The sequence below is a fragment of the Struthio camelus genome, chromosome 1, assembly GCF_040807025.1.
Source record: "Struthio camelus isolate bStrCam1 chromosome 1, bStrCam1.hap1, whole genome shotgun sequence".
NCBI classification, from domain to species: Eukaryota; Metazoa; Chordata; class Aves; order Struthioniformes; family Struthionidae; genus Struthio; species Struthio camelus.
The window spans coordinates 149,823,985-149,844,644 of record NC_090942.1 but is presented as its reverse complement, the minus strand read 5'-3'; the positions used below and the strand labels follow the sequence as shown (position 1 = coordinate 149,844,644).

Sequence of the window (20,660 nt, the reverse complement as noted above, 5' to 3'; positions counted from 1 at the left end):
AGCTCCTGAGCCTGGACTGCGTGGTTCACAGTCCCACCATTATGAGACCATACTTTTAATCAGAATTGCATGGCCCTAACTATTTTCTCATTTGGTGGGTTTCCCATAGGAATTTTATTGTGACAAAAGGGCAAAGAACGCTTTGTATGAGCCTCTCAAAATTATCAGGACAGTCATTTTTCTTCACCTGTAACTGTGACACATCCAGAACTTTCTGTAAGAGATTGGCCTGGCGTGGCCTTCCTTTGGAGACTCTGGCCTGGTTTCATCCTCATTGTTTGCAGTTGCTGCCTTTAATTAACTTTTCAAAGAGTTTGTCACATACAAATGATCGCTCTTTGCACCTGGAGAATTTAAAAAATACATTAAAAACATAGCATTTGCTACTCTCCAGTCCTCTAGGCATGATTATTTCCCTGTGAAACACAGCCCATTTTTGGATCAGTCGCTTGATCCTTTTTGTGATTTTCTGTTCAGAAGCCAGTGACTGTTTTTCCCTCTATGTCCATAGTAGAGTTAAAAGGGAAGGTCAGACAGAACAGTGACTAGTGCAGGGCATTTACCATAGGAGCTGAAAAAGCTGTTGTCTCCCATATTCGGCTCGCAATCGGTGACAACCGCAGGCTGCAAGCCCTGCTGAAGTGCAGCGGCTGCAGGCTTGGCTCCCTACCAGCCCAGAGCGGCCACCTTGTGGGCAAGATCGTGGTTAATGAAATCATTTTTTATATTTGTAAGCAGTGCTTCCTGGGGGGCTTGGGCAGCATCTTTTGTGCTGGCTGCAGAGAGGCCGCTGAAAGGCAGCCGCTGAAAGCCTGCAAGCCGCCGGCTGGCGTCTCATGAGCGGCCTCTTCATTGAGTGATGGCCTGTGCACCTGAGACTTTTGAGGGGGAAAAGCTGGACAGGCAGCATTTTCAAGCTGAAGGAAACAAAAGTGCAGGCGAGGGAAGGAGCTGGCGTGGAGCTATTCAACAGAATTTCTTATCTTGTGTATAAGAGCTCAAGACATATTGTGGCAGAGTAGTCGGGATACCCAAGTGATGGATGAAACATCATCGTATCTTGCCCACACTGGCGATTTCAGCCTAAATTTAAAGGTCGCACAACTGCCTGATTACAGGAAAACAGTGGCTCAATTTGAGTTATCAGCAGTCAAAAGCAATGTACAGATAATCTGTGTTTAGTGTACTTAAGGCACATATGGCCTTCAAACAACCCTTTATCTGCAAAACTGCAAAGACATAGCTGAGTCCCTCATGCCCAGAGAGCGCAGAGAGGGCTTGGAGTTGCCAGCCATGGATCACTGCCTGGTTTATCCCATTGGTACATGGGATATTATTTGCAAATGAGACAAATGGGTAAATAACTGCTTCATTGCTTTCCAAACCGTGTTTTGAATGGCTGTTATTTTCTAAGGTGGCCATTTCCATGGCTTTTAAGCATTTCAAAAAAGTTTCTGAAATCATTCTCATGATACCGGTGTGAGGTAGGTAGGACTCTGCTGCCTGCATTTCGCAGGTGGGGATGAAGGAGGCAAAGAGCAATTGCAGTCTCTTCTGAGCAAAGAGAGAGTGGTTCATTAGCTGCTTTTCTTACGTCTGTCATTATGGGTCCCTAGGTTCAAATTAGAGCCTCCCAGTGCTACTGCAGTACGTTAATGACAAAATTAGTTGCCTACGGTTTTGAAGAAAATGCTGCAAGACAATGCTAAAACTTTGATTTCAGTTTCCAGTCTGGCAGGTCCTTCACGACACCTCTGTCATCAGCCAGGGAATCCTTCCTGTAAATTGCTAGATCCCTTATCAGCTTCATCTCCTATGCAGCTTCATCTCCTATACAGAAAGCCAAGTTAGCCCAAGCTGTAATTCAGTGCATGCTGCAGTTCTAGCTCAGCAAGTTTCGTCAAATGAAACAACCATTTTTTTGCTGTCCTCAGTGAAGGAATGGAAGGGAAGAAGGAAAGCCTGAAGGACCTCCTTTTCTTCCCCATTCCCACATCATGTCCAGTGAAAAACTCCTCATGCCCAGCCTGCACTAGCAGCTACTGATTTTACTGAAAACATCCCAGTAAAATCTGTCAGCAAGATGGGATTCTTCTCACCTATTTATATTTCTACAGTGTAAATATATACAGCTGAGCTAATCACTCTCACCCTCTTATAGTCAGGGGAGAGAAGTAGATGTTTCTAAGCTCAGGTTAATCTCCTCCTAAAACAGATGACTAAAAGGGGGTCAGTTGGTGGCTGTAGATAAGGAAATGTTCCACTTGTGTACAGAACAGATAAAATCAATAAGCACTTTTGGGCCTGGGTCTCTGTGACTTGAAGGGACATTTTCCAAAGAGGGGGGGTTCATTTAGCTTCTGCCACAGGCAGCGTGTGAAATGGCAGCTACGCTGATAAGCAGCTGGAGGCTGGAGTCAACAACTCACTTCAGAGGGGCTCCTGATGAAAGTAGCTTTTATTCATCACTGAGGCAGGGTGGTTTGAATTGAGGGCCTCCGGAGGTTTTGTACCCATTAGCAAACTACTTCTTTTGTGTTCATTATGAAGGGAAATGAAAAGGCCTTGGTGATACACAAGAGAAAGTTGAATGGAGGGAAAAGGAAGAGTGAGTCTGTGGCAGCCCTCATGCGGCAAACAAGATTTATGATTTCCCGGAGTAACTCCCTTCTCTGAAATACATTATAGTCCAGTTATGGGCTACACAGTGACCCACAACAGAGTGGTATAGTCAGAGACTTAAAAAACTGGAGTCTTTTCCAAAATGTCGTCTTAGTGCCAGAAGTAGGAATACAAGCCATATTTCTTGGTTTCTAGGCCAGCACCTGTTCTCAGGACTGCAGATGCTTCGTTTTGCATAGCTGTTCTGAAGACCTCTGGAGCAGACATTGTTTAGGACTTTTGTGTGCTGTTTCAGTAGCCGTGAGTGCCTGACGTTTGCAGTCATGCTGCAGTATGTCATAGTATATAAAACAGTGATATACCTTCTAAAGAGCAGGCACTCTGGATTTGGGAAAACCCAGTTAAACTAGCTGAGCTTTCAGGCTAGCAGCTGGGAACGGGAATCAGAAGATCTGTTTTGTAACCATGCGTTTCTGGAGATTTCCCACTTCTGAGTTTTAGATGACTGTAACTTGGGCATTGGGAATAAGTTTAACGGTTGTGATTTCTGAGCAGTAGTACAGTGTTTGAACGGTAACATTTCAGCCTACTGCCTTTACATACCTATTATACGTTCACAGAATGTTATTAATGTCGCAGTACTTCTGAGAGTTGTAAATTTCTTCGTTAAGGGACTTGTTTCAGAAACAAAGGCATATATTTAGTGCCACAAGTAGCCCCAATCACTCTTTGCTGATTTTAGGCCGTACTGATTTATAATCCATGATCCTTTGAACAGTAGCGTGGTAGATATGCTTGCTGACTGTAATGGGTGAGTTCCTGGCCTCACTGAAGGTGGTGGGAAGAACTTCTGTTGATTATGGTGAGGTCAAAATTTTATTCTGTGATGTTAGAGTTAGCTAAAATTACCATGTTTTGTGAAGGAACCCTTCACAACAAGATCAAATTGAGTATATTCTATAATTCACTCAGCATTTCTCAAAAACACCTTCAGGGATACTGCTGGAGAGCTTATCATAGTAGCTTTGCTGTTATCAAGTGGCAGCTTAAAAATGAGTAGACCACTGCAATCAGGATTGCTTACAGAGCAAGATACTATGCAGTGTGAATAATGGTGTCAGTCACACTTTGGAGGATACTTTTGTGTGCTTTGCAAAAAGTAAATTAAATCTTTAACATCTTCTTCATGACCATGCTGTTTTTACTAATGAAGCAGTTAATATAGCTGCCTAATATTGTGATTTTAAATTCAAAGGTCATTAAATGTTTCTACAGCACTAAACCTAGCCCACAAGTTTGGAATTACCATTTACCTGGCCTACAAAGACCAGCACAGGGATAGGGAGATCCCAAGGTATTTTGCATTTTTAAATGTCGTCCCAGCATGTCCCTCTGCTCTATTGCTCCTCTCCCCTTGCAACAGGTATTTATACCAGCCATAACATGACAAGTGTAACAGAAAAAAAAAGAAAATATCAGAGGCTGGAATAACAGATTTTTACCCCTTCCATATGAAAGGCAATTGTGTAGGCACCGTGAAATGTGGTGTAAAATCAGTCCTGAAATTAGTTCTAGATCAAGATGGCTGTCACTTAATCAGAAAATAAAGGAAGAAGTTGTGTTATAAGTACTGACTGCAGTGAGAGAAAGAAATGGGGTGCAGGCTGAAAGGAAAAGGTGAAAGAAGGAAAACATCCCCTGCTCTCTAAAATGAGTTCTTAGTGAGAGCAGGGACTTTGGGGAGAGGACCTTTCCTCTGCTGTGGGTGCTGCATGGCACCTCAGGGCACCTGGACGTGTAGAGGCCCTGCACTTGCCCCAGCTTAGCCACCCTTTTCAGTGTGCCTTCCTGCATCAGCATCTGTGCATGCAGTACCAGATCTCAGACTCTGCGTTGGGGAGTTTCTTTGATTGTCCTATCACAGAGCATTGTCCTGCGTCCTAGAAACATTTCAATCCTGAAACAGTTTTAAGTTCTTCCTATTTCAGGGGAGTGACCTTTCTGTTCTCAGCTCAATGCTGTTTGTTGGAAAAACTTTCCTCACCGCTTGCCTTCTCTTTTGGGGAGTGGAGTCTGAGGAGCTGTTATCCCAGGGTGCACAGCTCTATTTAGTATGCCATGTGTGGTTTTTAATCCGTGTACCAAGTCCTGATCACAGACGGGATTTTCAAGTGGCTAAGCAGTGGTAGAAGAGCCAGCAAGGAGGCCATCACAGGTGCAGTTGCTGTGCTTGGGGAATATATGCGCTGCTTGGATTGCTCCTGTGTTGCCCGGTGGTCCTGCAAGATGGGGTGATGAATAGGTAAAGTTATCAGTGATGCCGCCTGTGTGGTTGCAAATATGCACACCTCTTTATGGGGCAGTGTTCAAATTGCCGTGCTGTCCCCACAGCGATCCTTGAGAGAAATTCTGTGTTACCCTGCACAGCTCCTAGTACAGGGTTAATCTTAAGTGGTGTAATAGCATCCTGTGAAGGCAGTGCATCTGGGGGAATTACCAGTACAACTGTTCATTAGTATTCATATTACATTCATTGTTAGTATGACTGTAATTTAGTCTACCAGCTTGCAAATAGCCAATTCAAAGCAGTCAGCAGCCTTGCCTATGCTAATCATGAATCACACCTCCAAAATCACAAAGTTGCTTTTGAACAAAATCATGAAGTTTTTTTTTTTTTTATTTGCCTTCTATTTTTGAGCTCTGAGTCAGGTCACACTCAAAGTTCTCCTCCATGAACTGGAACTTCTAAAATTAGTCAGGAGACTCCCCTTGTCACTAAAAAGCTGAAGAAACTTAAGATAAATACATATATGTATAAACACAAACACACGTGTGTATATGCGTATATAACACTGTATGTCTCAAAATCAATTTCACAGGCATCTTCAGTCCTGTATGTGTTGCTACCTCATGGATACAGTCAGTGCTTCCGTTTCATTTCTGAGCCGCAGGAGCTTCTAGCACATTCCTATTCCCATGTTTTACTGAGAGATGACTTCTAAATTACTTTCTGAAACAGAGTCATTTCTGTCTAGGGTTTTATTCTTTTAGTAATGAATAATTACTATAGTATATTAGTGTTGCTTGGCAATGAAGTCTCCTGAGACCTGTCTAGTGCATTTTTTTTATCCTATCCTATTCAATTCCCTGTGGAATGTGAATACAGAATCTAATAAAACTTTTTATAGGGAAAACATAACTTCAGAAAGGACAGTAATGATCATTTTAGTAAAGCTGAACTTCATGCTGCCCATTTCACAGCCACATGGTGTTCAATTATCTTTTCTCGTCAGTTTTCATAAAAGAGTTGTTTTAATTTCATGACAGCAGTTTCCTCCTCACTTGTCCTCCATTGTCCCACCTAGATGATACCACGCCGTTCCAAAAAATGCTTCGTTCTGGATTTTCTCATTTATAATCCCTTGTATTTATACGTTATACTTTTTGTCTGTGTCACCATATTTGAAGTCATGCATTCTGTTTATAAAGCTGCTGTAAGTTCATGCCAGTTTAAATGGTCGGCCTTAATTCTGATGATTTCAGGTCCCTTAGGTGATTTTCACGAACTTCAGATTCCCAAAGAATAGTAAATCCGTCATCATTATTATTCCAAAGTCTTAATTTTAGGCTCTTAATCACTGAATATGTGAATACATTACTCTAAGTATTTAAATTGCAGTTTTACTTTCATAACTGATTATTATAAAAGAAAACTATTCCCCTAAGACCCAGTTCGTGCATATTTAGTAGCACATCTTGTTTTTATACTTAAAACTATATTCTTTTGCACCTATTTTTCCTACAGAGTGATCTCATTTGTACACTAGTTCTTTCTTATCAGGAGAATTTAATGGGAACTTCCAGTTACAGAGCTCAGATCTGGCCTCAGTTGTCTAGGCACAATGATTGATTGATGCTTTGTAATGAGGTAGAAAGTATTCATGCACAAACCAGAAGAAACCCTGTTTGACTCTTAGAAATCAGGCTGATAGCTTGTGACTTAGTAGCAGCACTATTTTATTGCCTGCAGAAGTCTTTGAAAGATTGTAAACCTGGATATCTATTTAATTATTTAGCAATCTCTTTTAAGTGAGTCAAGCAGATAGATAGATAGATAGACAAATGGAGAGACAGATAGAGATCTGAATGCATATTCAGATTGTAATTAGATGTTCTAAGTAAACTGATAATTTGCGCTCATCTTTGACAATCGACAGGCTTTGATAGGGATTAGCAACACTTCAAGATTAGACAGTCTAATGATTCTGAGGCATGTGCTAAATATGATGATGGAGTCTAAGAATATAGCTACGCAGTTGTAATAAGTAACACAGAAAACAAGCTAAAAATCATCTTTCTTCAGTACCGCTTTATGTTAATTCAATCACTGAATAGTGCATTTCTGAAAGAAAAATTCCAGTCATGGATTGTGATTTTTATGTGATAGCTTATTTGATTATGGAATGCAAACTGAAACATGCAGGTGTGCATTCATGCACACTTATTCCCACATTTCGCAAGCCAGCATTATCTCATTATGCAGGCACTGCATTAAGTAGACCAAAGATCTTATGACATCCTGTGAGGTTTATCAAAGATTTTGAGGGCTGATTTTTTCAAGATTCTTTTTTTTACCAAACTATTTTCCGTCCTGTCATGAGGATATGAAAGCTTACTGACCAGACTTCAGTGTTGTTTTTATTTCTCATGGGTGGTAGTTTAAAAGGTCCGTCAGGGAAAAACAGCTGAGTCCCATGGACTTGAAGTTTGGACTCAGCCATCAATATTTGGGTTTATTTTACTTCAGAAGCCAAGAAACACTATGGTTTTTGCCTGGAGTCTATTCCAGTTTGGGAAGGGAAAGAGAGAAAGCACAGCTGGCACCATTGTCTTGTGGTATGGGAGAGATGCCACGAGAAGACGACTCCCTGCCCTCAACCTACTATTTCGTTAGTCTGAGAGGCAGCTTGACTATCTCATTCACGTCCTTTTAACATTCTTGCCATAAAAAATGTCTAAAGTAAAAATACTTTGAAAGAGGCCAACAAATCAACAAGGGCAGTTGTTCCAGTGTTGCTTTTCCAGTTCCTGTGTGACTATCAAAGGGAAAACATGGCACTCTTCAATGGCAAAGCAAATGGCAGGAATCCTTTAGATCCTACCAATTGGCTGATTTGCTTTGTCAGACTTTCTCCTAAACGTACTTCCTCCCTTTGTTGGTGATTGCTCCCATCTTCCGTTCACTGAGGTAAGATGATAGACCATTTCATGCTTACCTTGCCAGACATATGAGAGCAGGAAGACAGTAGGAAGGGTGCGAGGCATAGTAAAGAAGATGTTTACAGCTTTTGTATTCATTGTGGTGTTTGTTGGACTTACTTTAGAATGTAGAAAACGGGATTCGCTCATCAGTTAACAGATATGGGGAAAAATAGCTTTATTGCATCATTCTTATAGATGATAAGCCTGTAGCCGTTTATCAAATGTCCCCTAGAAATAAATGTCTGTTGTCATTTTCTCACTTAGTAGCATCATACCTTTCTGTATTTTCAGCCGTCCATTCCAACTGCTACCTTTTTTTCTTGCTTTTTTGGTAGAATGGAAGAGAAAGGATAGTTTAATGAGGCTTCTGCTTTCACTGGGAAGCCAGCAAAATGATTATTAAGAACACCAAATTAATTATTTAGATTCAGAAAGAACAAAAGAAGTCCACTTGCTTAGATTAGAATAAACATCAAGCAGTCTCACTTGTTTTTTCAGTGACTTTGAATTTGGGTTTGCTTTTTCAGCAACATCAGCAGTATTCTCCCAATATATTAAGACGAAGCATCTGCTACACTTCTGTCACCCTCTGAGAGACTTCTTACCTCCCTGAGCTGTGCATGTGTGTATGCCATGTAGTGGAGGTGAGGGACTTACTTATTCCTTTGTCAGCAGTAAAGCTTCCCCGTAACTGCGGGTAGCATGAGCTGATTTTTTTCAGTTCTTCAGCAAGCCTGGTGGACTGAAAACCTTCTGGGAGCTTTACTGAAATAGAGGAAGGTTTTTACACAGTTTGGTATGACAGTGAATAATACCGTCTCTCTGTGAGCACCTGCTCTATCCTCATACCAAAATAACCTTGTTCTAGACTACTTCTACACTTTCAGCTTTCAATACAACTGTGCCTAATTGTACTTCATACGTTACCAGAAGCATCTGTGGAGCTTTTGATAGGCAAGGTCGGGATAACTGGGGTTTGAGGTTTCTAGGGAGACATGGCAGAAGGTTCGAGTTAGGAAGACAAGTACCTACTGCAAGTGCACAGATACCTGGAGGTGACCTCCCCCTGCTAGCTGAGCTGTTCTTCCTTTTCCCGTAGGCACTTATACTCTTGGCCGAGCAGTGCCACGGCTTCAGTGAGAGAAGCACTGCTTCAGGAAGAAGCACCCACAGCTTTCTGCGTGGCAGCCTAGCAGTAGATACTCTGCTGTGGGAGAGGACCTGCAGGCTTGGACCCTCCTCCCGGGCAGAGGCTGGCTTCGAGCTCTGCTCTTCCCTGGCTAAGGGTTTTGTCACCAGGCTGTCCTAAGATGGGCAGCCTTCCTTTTCTGCCATGATTTTGCAAGAAAGTCTTACGGAGTATTGCTTGAGCATACCTGTGAGAGCCCAGGTGGAATTTTGGCACCTTCTGGGTGCTGAATTAGAGATGATTTTTTAACAGGAGAAAGTGCTGGGCTGCTCTGAGTAGGAGCCCCTTCAAGACTCGGCAGAGCTGGAGAGTAAGGTGAATACTTTTTAAGCCTTGTGGGCCTGTGTTCCACCATGGCTTTTGTTTCAGCAGAATTTGGTTATGCTGTTCTGACTTGGAAGTGTCTAGTCAGACTGAATATTGTGTGCTGTAGGCAGAAAACAGGACAAACCCAGTGATGCCAATGCCTGGGACCCTAGCAGTAACAGGAACTGCTGAGGTGAGACACATCTAGATGATCCCAGGAAGAAGTCCAGCTCTTGGGCATAAGAAGTAACATAGGCAAATGACAAATTCTTTGACAATCCAAAATCTGCCTGCTCAAATCCGGCATTCATTGGGCTATCAGCACATGAACAGCATGTATCAAACAAACATTTAAGAAAGAGGGCTTTCTGCAACACCTTTCCCAGTTGACCCCCCTCCTCCTACTTCCCTTCTTAAGATCCAATTTAGGAATTATATAAAATATTATGAAACGGTAATCATCTCTGAGATGTGAAGAGCATCTCACCTCTGCAGAGAAAGGTGAAATCCCATCACTTCATATGATGCAAATACTGTTCAGTGGGAAGAAATTCCTTCTTAGCCTTTCAAAATTGGTCACAGAATATAGTTACAGCAATTTTACTTCACAGCTACAAATATGAGCACATTGAAAGAACAGAAGCAGTCTTGTTCTTGCGCGGCTAATGAAGGATGGAAGATTCGTAGATCCTCAACTTCGAAAGGCAGAATTGGCTCCAGCCCTAAACACAGCAGCAATGATCTACTCTCAGTCATATGATGGGAAAAATGCTCATCACGTTATAGTATTTCTAGTAACAGTAGTCCATAACGTTCTTTTGGAAGGTGATCCACTGTTTATTTACCCCCACTTACAGGAAATTCCTCAGGTCAATCTGCCTGAAACCATCTTCCAGATATTTAATTTTCTTTTGCTTTTGTCAGTGGTATTAAATTTACCTTGTTCTTAGATTTCCATATGTGAGTATCTATACTCAGTGATTTTACTCATATCTCAACTTCTTGTCAATGAGCTAAATAAGCTGAGCTCCTTAGGCTTCAGATCATAAGACTCGTGTTCCAGTCCCTGGAAATTCTTGTGACCCTCTTTTGGACTCTCTCACTGTGTCCTTATTATTTCCATATCTTTTCTGAGGTGTGGACAACAATGTAAGAATAACCGTAAAAGGTTAGACCAAAGGTGTATCTAGCCTAGTATTCTACCTCCTGCGGTGCTTCCCACAGATGCCAAGGGAAGACTAAGAACAGGAAAAACAGAAAATACTACTTACTGCCCTGGTATGTACCCCAGTGATCTGGAGCTCGTTATTCTCGATATGCTCCGAACCTGAATCAGGATCACTTCCCATTTTTTGCCTGACATTTCTGGTTGTATGCCTCCATACAACCTTAGTTATGCCTTAGCTTTTTTTTTTACCATTGCAGTGGCTCAAAATCTCATGTTGAACTGCTGTCTGTGAAAGTTTTTAAGTCTTTCATGGAACTGCAGCTTTCCAAGAGAGCTTACTGGCTCTGGCAAACAAGACTTTCAGTCTGTTGGAGACAGTACGTATGATCCTTCAAGCTAATAGTTGGCCCTTGCCTTTCAAGTTCTTATGTGGAAAGCCACCGTGTTGCCTTTTGCACAGATTTAACTGAACTAGGACGTTATTTTATCCAGAAGAAAGCATTCTGTACCCCCAAGCTATAGTGGAAGGTTAGATATTAGCATTCTGCTTCAGACCACTTCCAACTCTATCTACATTTCACCTTTTATTTGAAAAGTAAACCTTGCCTGCTTTTTAGAGATTTTAGTACAATGGATTCTAGCTGAAAGCATTCAACAATCAAGATGTTCTAAAAACCATGAGAGCTGCTTAAATTAAATGAAACATATTTAAATGTATAGTCAGTTCCTGGATTTTTTAAGACTTTATCTGCAAAGAAGGCTTAAAGAAATAAAAAAACTACCTTGACAGTCTTTCTAAAAGAAAGCTGAGATTTCTTCATAATAGTGTAATTACTCCAGGTGTTAGGGCTTTAAAAATAACAGCAACATTATTGAGAAATGAGTGATTTGGCAGTACTGCCAGTACCTTTATTTCCTAAGACTTATGTTAGACAGAACTCTTGTCATATTCACATCTTTAGATGCGCATGTGTATACAGACAACCACCCATTCACTCTTATATGCACAACCCTCAGCTCCTGCTCTCCTTTACAGTCTGACCCCCTAATTACTTTCCTTGTTTATTTGCGTCACACACGCACACACACACACACATACTCAGAGAGGCATGCACACACATCCCAGCTTTCTTTACCTACAGTCTTCCCCTGCATACAAGACATACTTGCCTCATGCACACGCATATATTCCCAGATCAATAGGTGCAGTTCAGTCCGTTCATCCATGCACACGAAGATCCGTCCTTGCACACGCAAGCCCAGGCCCTGCATGCACAACCAGTTCCCAGTCCACACACACAAATACCACCACCTCTCCTCCCGCACACATCAGACCCAGCACTGACACATGGCATCACTCATATATTTGGTCCTGGAGAAGGGCTGACAGAAGCTCTGTCATTATCCAGGCACTGAAGGTACCAAATGCTTTTGAGGGGGGACTTCAACAAAGCACATTTTGCAGCTTGCTAGGATTTAGGAACTGCCAGCTAGATGAGTATGGGTCTGAGTTGCTCTTTCCCAAATCAAGTGGCTATGATGAATTATATTTATACCTCTACTGTTCCAGCCTTTGACAAACCATCCCACACATCTGTTACATTAGAAGGCTTCAACCTAATGTTTTGTTTGAGCTGGGCGTATGGGAACATGGTTATATCATCTTTATTTGTTTTTCTCCATTCAGTCTCACTCCTCCATTCTTCCCTCTCCCCACTATTTATCATTTAAAGAGCCACTAAAATATTATACAGTGTTTTACTCATCACCATCTCTCCCCACCCCCCCCACCTTGTCAACAGATGCCTACCCCAATTCTGAAGTGATCTATGTGTGGACTAATAGTACCACAACATCTGTGGTGGTGGCAGAAGATGGTTCACGACTTAACCAGTACCACCTGATGGGACAAACTGTAGGAACTGAAAACATCAGCACGAGTACAGGTAGGACAATCTCCCCACCCCATCCTTGCTGAAAACACAAGCATTAGAAGAGATACACAGGCTCTAGTTATTTTGCAAGGAGGTGGGGGAAGCATCCCTAGGGCTTAGGGAGATATGTGCAGATTCCTGACTATTTAGCAGAGGCACTGAAACACTGAGAGGGTATCTATCTGCTGGCTCTTCGGTGCTTTGGAGGGCTGTTGTTGAAGATGCATCCAAGCTCCTGCAATTTAGCTGAAGTTGCACGCAGCTTCTTGACAACTACCTTTGCTGAGGCTGCCAGCAGTATTGCTGGCTTATTTCCCTGTAGGAGGAACCACCCCAGGATGCAAAAACCACCCACACATTTGATCTGTTTCAAACACAGCTTTAAAATGATTTGCTTGATGAAACCGCTTGGGGGGAGAGGGGGGAGGGAAGGTGGCAGCTGTTGCATGGCTCTGCAGTGTGTCCAGGGGACCCCGTGGCTGGAGAGGAGGTGCTAACCCTGAGGATTCCCATTTCCTCCATAGCTGGAAGTGGAGGCGCCAGATGCGGCAGCATTAGGGAGGCAAAGAAGCTTTAATCGCAGCCCAGGCACCCACGTGAGCCCTCCCTTGCTGCTTCTTAAGGCTGCCACGCAAGGGCAGCCCTCTGCGCACATTGGTGGGGAACTCCGTGTAGCTGCAGAGGGGGGTCCAGCCTGGGCCAGGGGTCACGTGGGCTCTGCCGCACAAGAGCTTAACCAGGTTACATAATACACTCGTCTTGAGAGCATTAGGGACATAGAGTGGAAGGGCTCCTCATCCTGGAAACAAAATAGCCTGCCTTAAAACAAGGAGAGATTTCCACCACTGCTCCTTACACACAGTATGGGGAGGGGAAAGGGGGCATCTTCCAGATTTGAGCTATGCAGCCTGTGAAAAACAGTACTGGCAAAGCACGCCAGGGTCTTCCCTGAGATACCCTCTGTCCCTCATTAAAAATGACAGCCTTTTAGCCTAAATCAGGATTGTAGAGGAAAACGTATAGATGAAGTAAGGAACGTGTTACTGTCATCTGTGGGATTTTTAGGAGACACGAAAGCAGGCACTCATGCACTCTCACACAAAGTTAGTAGAACTGCAACATAAAGCTGCCCAAAGCTTTCTGCTCAGACTGTCCAAACATGCCAGTGAAGAGGGACTCAGCTGCGGTTGCTGCTTACTCTCCAAACACTAGACCAAGTAAGGGAAAGCCTGCCTCAGGCAGCACAGGAGATCCACAAAATCGAACCGCCAGCTCCGTCCTATAAAACTTCATCCCTTCCCTTTGCCCATTTCAGGAGCCATAAAACAGTTGCTAAAGCAAAGATATCTGAAGTTCAAAAGAAGCACATAGAGGAAGTCAGAGCAATCCCCCGATAGAAAAAGGACAAGCGATCTGTCTCCCGTTAAAGAGCAAAGACGCTTTTTTGCTTACCAGTTTACCATCATAGCTGCATTGTTTTCTGCAATGAACGGCAGCTCCCCTCTCGCCTTCATCATTGCCAAGAAAAAGAGCCAGAGGATGTACTGGGGCATCTCCTACAAACTCGTCCTGCTCCTCAGAGCAAGGAAACAACCCAGCGGAGGCAGTGAGTGCTCCAGTGTGTCAGCTCCAGGCCACTTCCAGTTTTCAGCTCTGCCCGTGAAGGCTCCTTGTATTCCTCATTCCAAGGAAACAGCAGACTCTTCAGACAAATCCCAAAGTTTGTGCTCTGCAATCACCTCCCTGCTGTATCCTGAAATTTAGGCTAATAAATGCTTGTTTCCCAGTGTCAAGATTTTATATTAATGTCCCAGGTTACATCTGGGCTGGCTGGATTCTGATTGCAGGGTGGATCACAAAGAGCAGGACACAGATTGCAGCCGGGGATTAGCAAAATACAAAAATCCGATTTTACACAGGGAAAGCATCAGTCAGCGATGGATTTTCTGGACTTCATCAAGCTCGCAGTAGGCCGGTAATCAGGGTTACTTGTGAACGGTTGTCTAAGACATTTCTTCCTTCTATTGAATTGTTGAGTGTGAAAATGAAAAACCAAATAGCTACTGTACAGATCCAGCTATTTAGATCCTTTGTGTTTTTTGTGACACATAAGTCAAACTATACAGCCCCTGCAATTGCATAGGCAAAACTTTTATATATGTCATGGAGCATTTATGCTCTTCTTTCTAAGAGGTTTTTTTTTTAAAATGCTAAATGCTGGACCTGCACCAATCCCTTTGGATTTTGCTGATTTTGTACCCAAGCCCCTCGGCTTAGCTGTCTTCTCAGAAAAGATATGCTGGGACTCCTTCTACGCCAACCAGTCCTGAGGTTGGGAACGTGTTGGCCATGCCATGGAAAGTAGCTCTGATATGTGCCACCTGGGGGGTGTGTGTGTGTGTGTGAGTGTGATGTGTGTGTGCGCGCGCGCACGTGCGCTGAGGTCCCTAAATATCACTCCCCCAAAAGAGAAGATATTTTACTACTCACACTGCTTCATACAGCCCCAGCATCTGTCACATCTTGGTGCTGGAGTGCCAAAAATACTCAGAGCTGGGATTTGGATCCAGCTGGATCTTGCTGGTTTTTTGCAGATGGTTGCCCAGTTTGGTTACCCACCTAAAGAGCACCCCAGAAACTCTGATTGCTAACTTAGCATCTGCAGTGCTGTGAAACACAACAAAAGGCCACTCTCTTAGCTTCTGCCAGCTGGAGCCTAAACTCTGCAATATCCAAAGCCTGAAAAATAAAAGAAGCATTCGGCCCTTCATTCTGCACCAAATAATTCTGACTTTTCCTTGAGATGACTCTTTACTGTGCAGCACTATAAAAAAGGCACGGTCATGAACGGCAGGGGTACAGACCTAACTTCAGGCTCCTGCCAGAACATGTCAGTAGTCAGTACCCCTGAGTGCAGGTACATACAGTAAAGAAGCCTCGGGGCTGGCCCATCCTCATTAAAATGCTCCATTGAATCTCAGCATAATGGCAATGGAAAAATGTATGTAGGGATCCTGAAAATTTGTAAGCGTGATCTCCACAACTCCATTATCTAGATTCCAAATTCTAGCAACTAAATGGAGAAGAAATGCAGCTGCTCCCACTCTAGAGCTTTTCATTACTGCTAAATTTATTATTAGAATTGTTTTTGCAGTGCTTAGTGGACTCCATCAGAAACAGGCTTTTGTCTTACGTGCTGCATAAACCTTTAATAAAAATTAGCTTTTGCTCAAGAAAGCTGTTGATCTAAGGATAAATTGTGGCCTTACAGGAGTGAAAGGGAGCTTTGCCACTCCAAAAGAGCCAGAGTTTTGTTCACTGTAAACAAAAGGCCAACTCGTGCAGCTTTTAGCATTATTTTAAGCAGTGGTCCCAGGGCATTAAAAACCAAGCTATGTCTGTGGGGTTTTTGCAAGCTGCGTGTCTGCCAATGGAAACATTCCTAGTGTAGGCATTTTTTGAAAAGGGCAGCATGGGAAAAAGGAGAAGATACCTGTTGGAAGAAGAGCAAAAGCAACATCAAGGTGATGATATCATTTTTTCAGTGGCAACAGGAGCCTTGACAGGTTAAAGAAAATGATGAAGTAAGGTAAGAATCAGCCGTGGAAGGCCATCAAAATGTAGTCATTCATACATTCATACATTTTCTATATTTATAGAAGCAGGGATCCTGTTGCTCTGCTGAAGTTGCATGGTTCATATGAGGGTTTTTTATTCCAGCTCCCAAAGCATACTGTCAAAATCAATAATGCGTATCATCACTCCTAAGTGACCAGGGAAACTGTGACTCTAAACACATCACAATGCAGTAGCGACTCGGAAACAGATTACAGGCACATAGAGACTCTGCTGCTTCTGGCGTGTTTTATTGTTAATCCACAAACTGAATGCTCATAAATAAAAAGCAAGTGGGGTTCCTCCTGAGACCACAGCATATTCAGCATCCCTGGTTCAAAATTACACTAGCTTGAAGGGAATTAGACATCACTTCACAGGGTTTTTCTCCCCAGTTTCACACCATTCCCTGTCCATCTCCCCATCCCTCTTCAGGGAGCCATTTCACAAGAAAACCAGACTCCAGAAGAAAGTCATAAAGAGTGAGGCAGGCTGTCAGTTAAGGAAATTCTGTGCTATTCAAGTCTGTGTGTCTAAAACCCCCAGCAGGAATGAAGTCCCTCAACAGCATTCAAAATAAGAGAGCTCTTGTAGTGTAACATACCATGGTTATAGGTGCAAAAGCCCTTTTTCTGTAGACCTGTCCTCAGCTAATTAGCCATATTGTCACTTAGCAATAATCTGCCAAATCTAACTGCTTAGCAGTGCTGGCTGCAGCTCAACTCAGGCTATTCACTCAATGCAGAATCAGTCTGGTATATATCTTCCCTTAGCGGCTGTTCTGTAGAGGTTACTGTCCGTTCTTGCAACAGATATTACAGCTAATAGCTTGAGCTTTAGCTCAAGTCGCTAAGGTCTGTATTCAGCTTGTTTTTTAGCAAATATGAGATACAGGCCCAAAAAACTCCTGGATCTGCATAATTTGTAAGTCAAAAGGATAATTATATTTGTTTTATTCTTAGAGGATAGCATATATTTCAGAGCGAGCATTACTCTGATTCATCAGTATCCATACTAATAGTTCATACTTTCAAATTAATTTGATATCAAGATGAGTGGAGATCTGCTGAGGCTGGAGGGAGGTTGCTTGTTTTTTATTTGTTTTAGTCTTATTCTACCTAGGCTAAGAATAGTCTCTTTTTAGACAGTAAGATTTGTGCTTTTGGAGGCAGTTACCTTCAATCCGTAGTCCTCAGTAACAACTATATGGTTTTACAGCAACAGTCTGCAGGAACTAGTTAAGTTTTTAGTTTTTCTGAAACATTAGGAAAGGTAACAGCTGGTCTGTCTCTTTTGGAGTGTATTTTTTAGGCTTGTGTTGAAATTCAGAGGACCTCACAAAAACTAGATTAAACCAATTCATGTGACTTTGGCAAATAAAAAAGGTATGAAATTTAGCGCTGCTGTCAGAGCTTTCAGTGAATTCTCCACACAGCCAGTACAATATTAAGCTCTAATTGCACAGGCAAACAAGACTTGGCACGGTGTCTGTCCAGAAATAGATTGTCTTTCCAGAGCTAGGACATATCAAATACTGGGAAAACTGGATGCACAAGATGATTTTTTTTTTCTGGAGGAACAATTTGATGATTTTGGATACTCAGATCAACAGCATCTCCCAGGATCAGCATAAGAAGCGTGTGTATTTGCAGTATCAACACTGGAACAGGCAGTCATTATAAATTTGGTGCAGAGGGAGTGTCTGGACCTCTTCTCGTTCTTGAAAACTCCCAGGTTGGCACACCATTCACAGTTGCCCTAATCAGGTTAAGTCCTACTATTAAATCTGTGTTCTAAGAGCAGATGGCCTTAATCGTTATTTTGATTAGATGGTTTGTAGGACTGAGTCAAAAACTGGCAGGACTGAGGCACTGTCACCAATCTGGGTTTTTTAAGGTTGTGAGCATCAAGACGTTCTAGGTGCATAAAAGGATTGCACCTTTTAGTGCGATAGGGTATTCATTGTCTTCTGCTTCCAGGTATTTTGAGAAGTGAATGTGAAGACTAGCAGGATCTAGCAGCATCTGTATCTCAAGCCCTGGTGTTTTCCACAATGCAGAAATTCAGAGATATGCAATTAGGAATGGCTGAATGGTATCTTCATTTACGGGGTGGAGCTGCTTGAATTCCCCAAATCTATACACTTCCCTTCCTTACTTTTACCTACATGTACGTTTTCCTCCTTCTAGGTGAATATACTATTATGACAGCACATTTTCATCTGAAAAGAAAAATCGGTTATTTTGTCATCCAGACATACCTTCCTTGCATTATGACTGTGATCTTATCACAGGTGTCATTTTGGCTAAACAGAGAGTCTGTCCCTGCCAGAACTGTCTTTGGTGAGTATCTCACTTTTCTTGCAGTATACAGGAAAGAAAGGTCTTGTTTGTTGGAAGTGATTTTCTGTAACAAAACCACAGTGCACTAATACGTATTTCTATTTCAGAAGTTTTAGATGTTCCCTTATTTTCTTCCAGTTTCAATTTAAAATCTTTCAGAAATACTGCCAGGGCTTTTTGGTAAAATTATGACAGAAATTGAGCAAGAATCAATTATATGAAGGTTAGAGGAGGGAAGACAGAAGAATCAAGTTGATGTGATTTGTGATTTTTTTTCACTCAGATAAAATAATGAACAGTTTTGAACAAGAACATACATATTATCAGAGTTAATGCATATTCTAGTGTAAGCGTTTGAAACAGATTTCACTTTAAAACATTTTGTTTATCTGTGTTTCAAGATGTTTGTCTGGGAAAACCATGTAGAGGTTAATTAGTGGCAATTAACTCTGTTGCCTTCAAACAAATTAATATGATTTTGCAATTACAAAATGTATATTTACTGCAGAAGCTGCCATGGAAGAATCCTTTTGAGATCTCTAAATTACTTGATTTATCACTAGAAGATTGCAAAAATTAAGCACAATCTTAACCAAAGGCTGATGAAATACAAAGGATCCACTAGATGAGAAATTAGGGAAGCGGGAACAGTTTTGTGTTTAAAACTTCATTTGAGTCTTTGAAGAGTCATTCATCTATAGAATCCTCCTGAAATCAGTTTGGAGCTTTGATTAAAAATCAATTCAGTAATCTGTATCAGGAGCTTTGTTGACTGGTGATACTGATTCTAGGTTTACAAAGTCGTAACCGAGAGTTGAATTTTGTCCTATTAGGGGCATCCTTTCACAGACGAAATTAGTGGCAGCTTTGTCATATATTGACTTCTGTGAAAGAAGGAGCTACTGTAAAGGAAATGAGTAATGGCCAAGAATTTCATTCATCTACAGGTGGGAAAACAAAAACTGTAATTGTGACACCTCTTTATGACAGTTACTGCTAAATGGGTTGATCACTGATTTTATAATACACCACTTAATAAGGGGCACTCTATATATACCATATGTCAAAGTACAAGGATAAGTGTCGGTAAGATTTTCGTTTTCCTAACAGGTGGGTTTGTATTATCTTTAAAAATATATATTTAATTGCACTAAAACTGGAGATAACCAGAATGCCCCAGAAGCAAATATCTGAGGGCAGAGGCTTTTATTTTCTTGTAGTCAGCAAAGTGTATTACTCTTTCAGATCATTATACAGAAACACTGACTTTGGGTGGCCTTCTTAGGTATCATGCTGAATCAGGGCCCACTCATAAAATATCAGGAATCTCATGAAGACTACCAAATTAATCTCTGTATTTTTTTTTCCTTTATAGGAGTAACGACAGTCCTCACCATGACCACCTTAAGTATCAGTGCCCGTAACTCTTTGCCAAAAGTGGCCTATGCTACTGCAATGGACTGGTTTATAGCTGTCTGCTATGCCTTTGTATTTTCTGCATTGATTGAGTTTGCAACAGTCAACTATTTCACCAAAAGAAGTTGGGCATGGGATGGCAAAAAAGCTCTTGAAGCTGCTAAAATCAAGGTGCTTACCTTACGTTTTTTGAATACTTAGAATAAAAACCAGTTACTGAGCATAGTTCAAATAATTGAATATACAATTTTCAGCTTCTCCATGGTAAGATATTTAATTAACTCATGCCATACTCTCATCTTCCTATAGAAGAAAATTTGCAAGGAAATATTCCTTCTTCTGTTCAGAGAAATAGACTTATCAGTCTCCACCATCTATATGAGGTGATTTTGGGAAGGATACAAGGCATTAAATACACATAACATGGGATTTAAGTGACCAAAATTCTGATAGTCAGCAAACACACATTGTGAAGGATATCTCTGTAGAGTACTCTGTTTGTGCTCTCTGAAATACATGATAAAGGTCACACTGAGCTCCAGGAGTCAAGGTCCCAGCACAGTATCCCCAGTTAAAAAAAAAAAAAAAAAGCGGTACTATGAGCTTTTGCATTTCAAGCTGAAATTTAACTCTCAGAATCTGGCTCACTCTTATCAAATGATGTCCTAAAGAAAGTTCATGCATGCAGGCAATAAAGGAATTGTAAAATAACAATGCAAAGAGGAGAAACTAGCTGAACAATAAGCCTTTCACTGTCCTGCTTCCTTTTGTCAGGAGGGTGATGTTATTGTCTTGGCAGCTGCCGG

The 20,660-nt window shown here is 41.8% G+C and overlaps 1 protein-coding gene across 5 annotated transcripts in view; it reads left to right on the top strand.

Annotated features, from left to right (window-relative positions):
* The window catches only part of GABRA5 (gamma-aminobutyric acid type A receptor subunit alpha5), a 58,232-nt gene that overhangs the window by 35,666 nt on the left and 1,906 nt on the right, over window positions 1-20,660 (top strand). For all 5 annotated transcript variants that reach the window (XM_068923232.1, XM_068923205.1, XM_068923214.1 and 2 more), the window contains 3 exons: window positions 12,350-12,493; window positions 18,286-18,438; window positions 19,814-20,025. In XM_068923232.1, coding sequence (XP_068779333.1) covers window positions 12,350-12,493; window positions 18,286-18,438; window positions 19,814-20,025 — 509 coding nt within the window. The remainder of the gene's footprint in view (window positions 1-12,349; window positions 12,494-18,285; window positions 18,439-19,813; window positions 20,026-20,660) is intronic.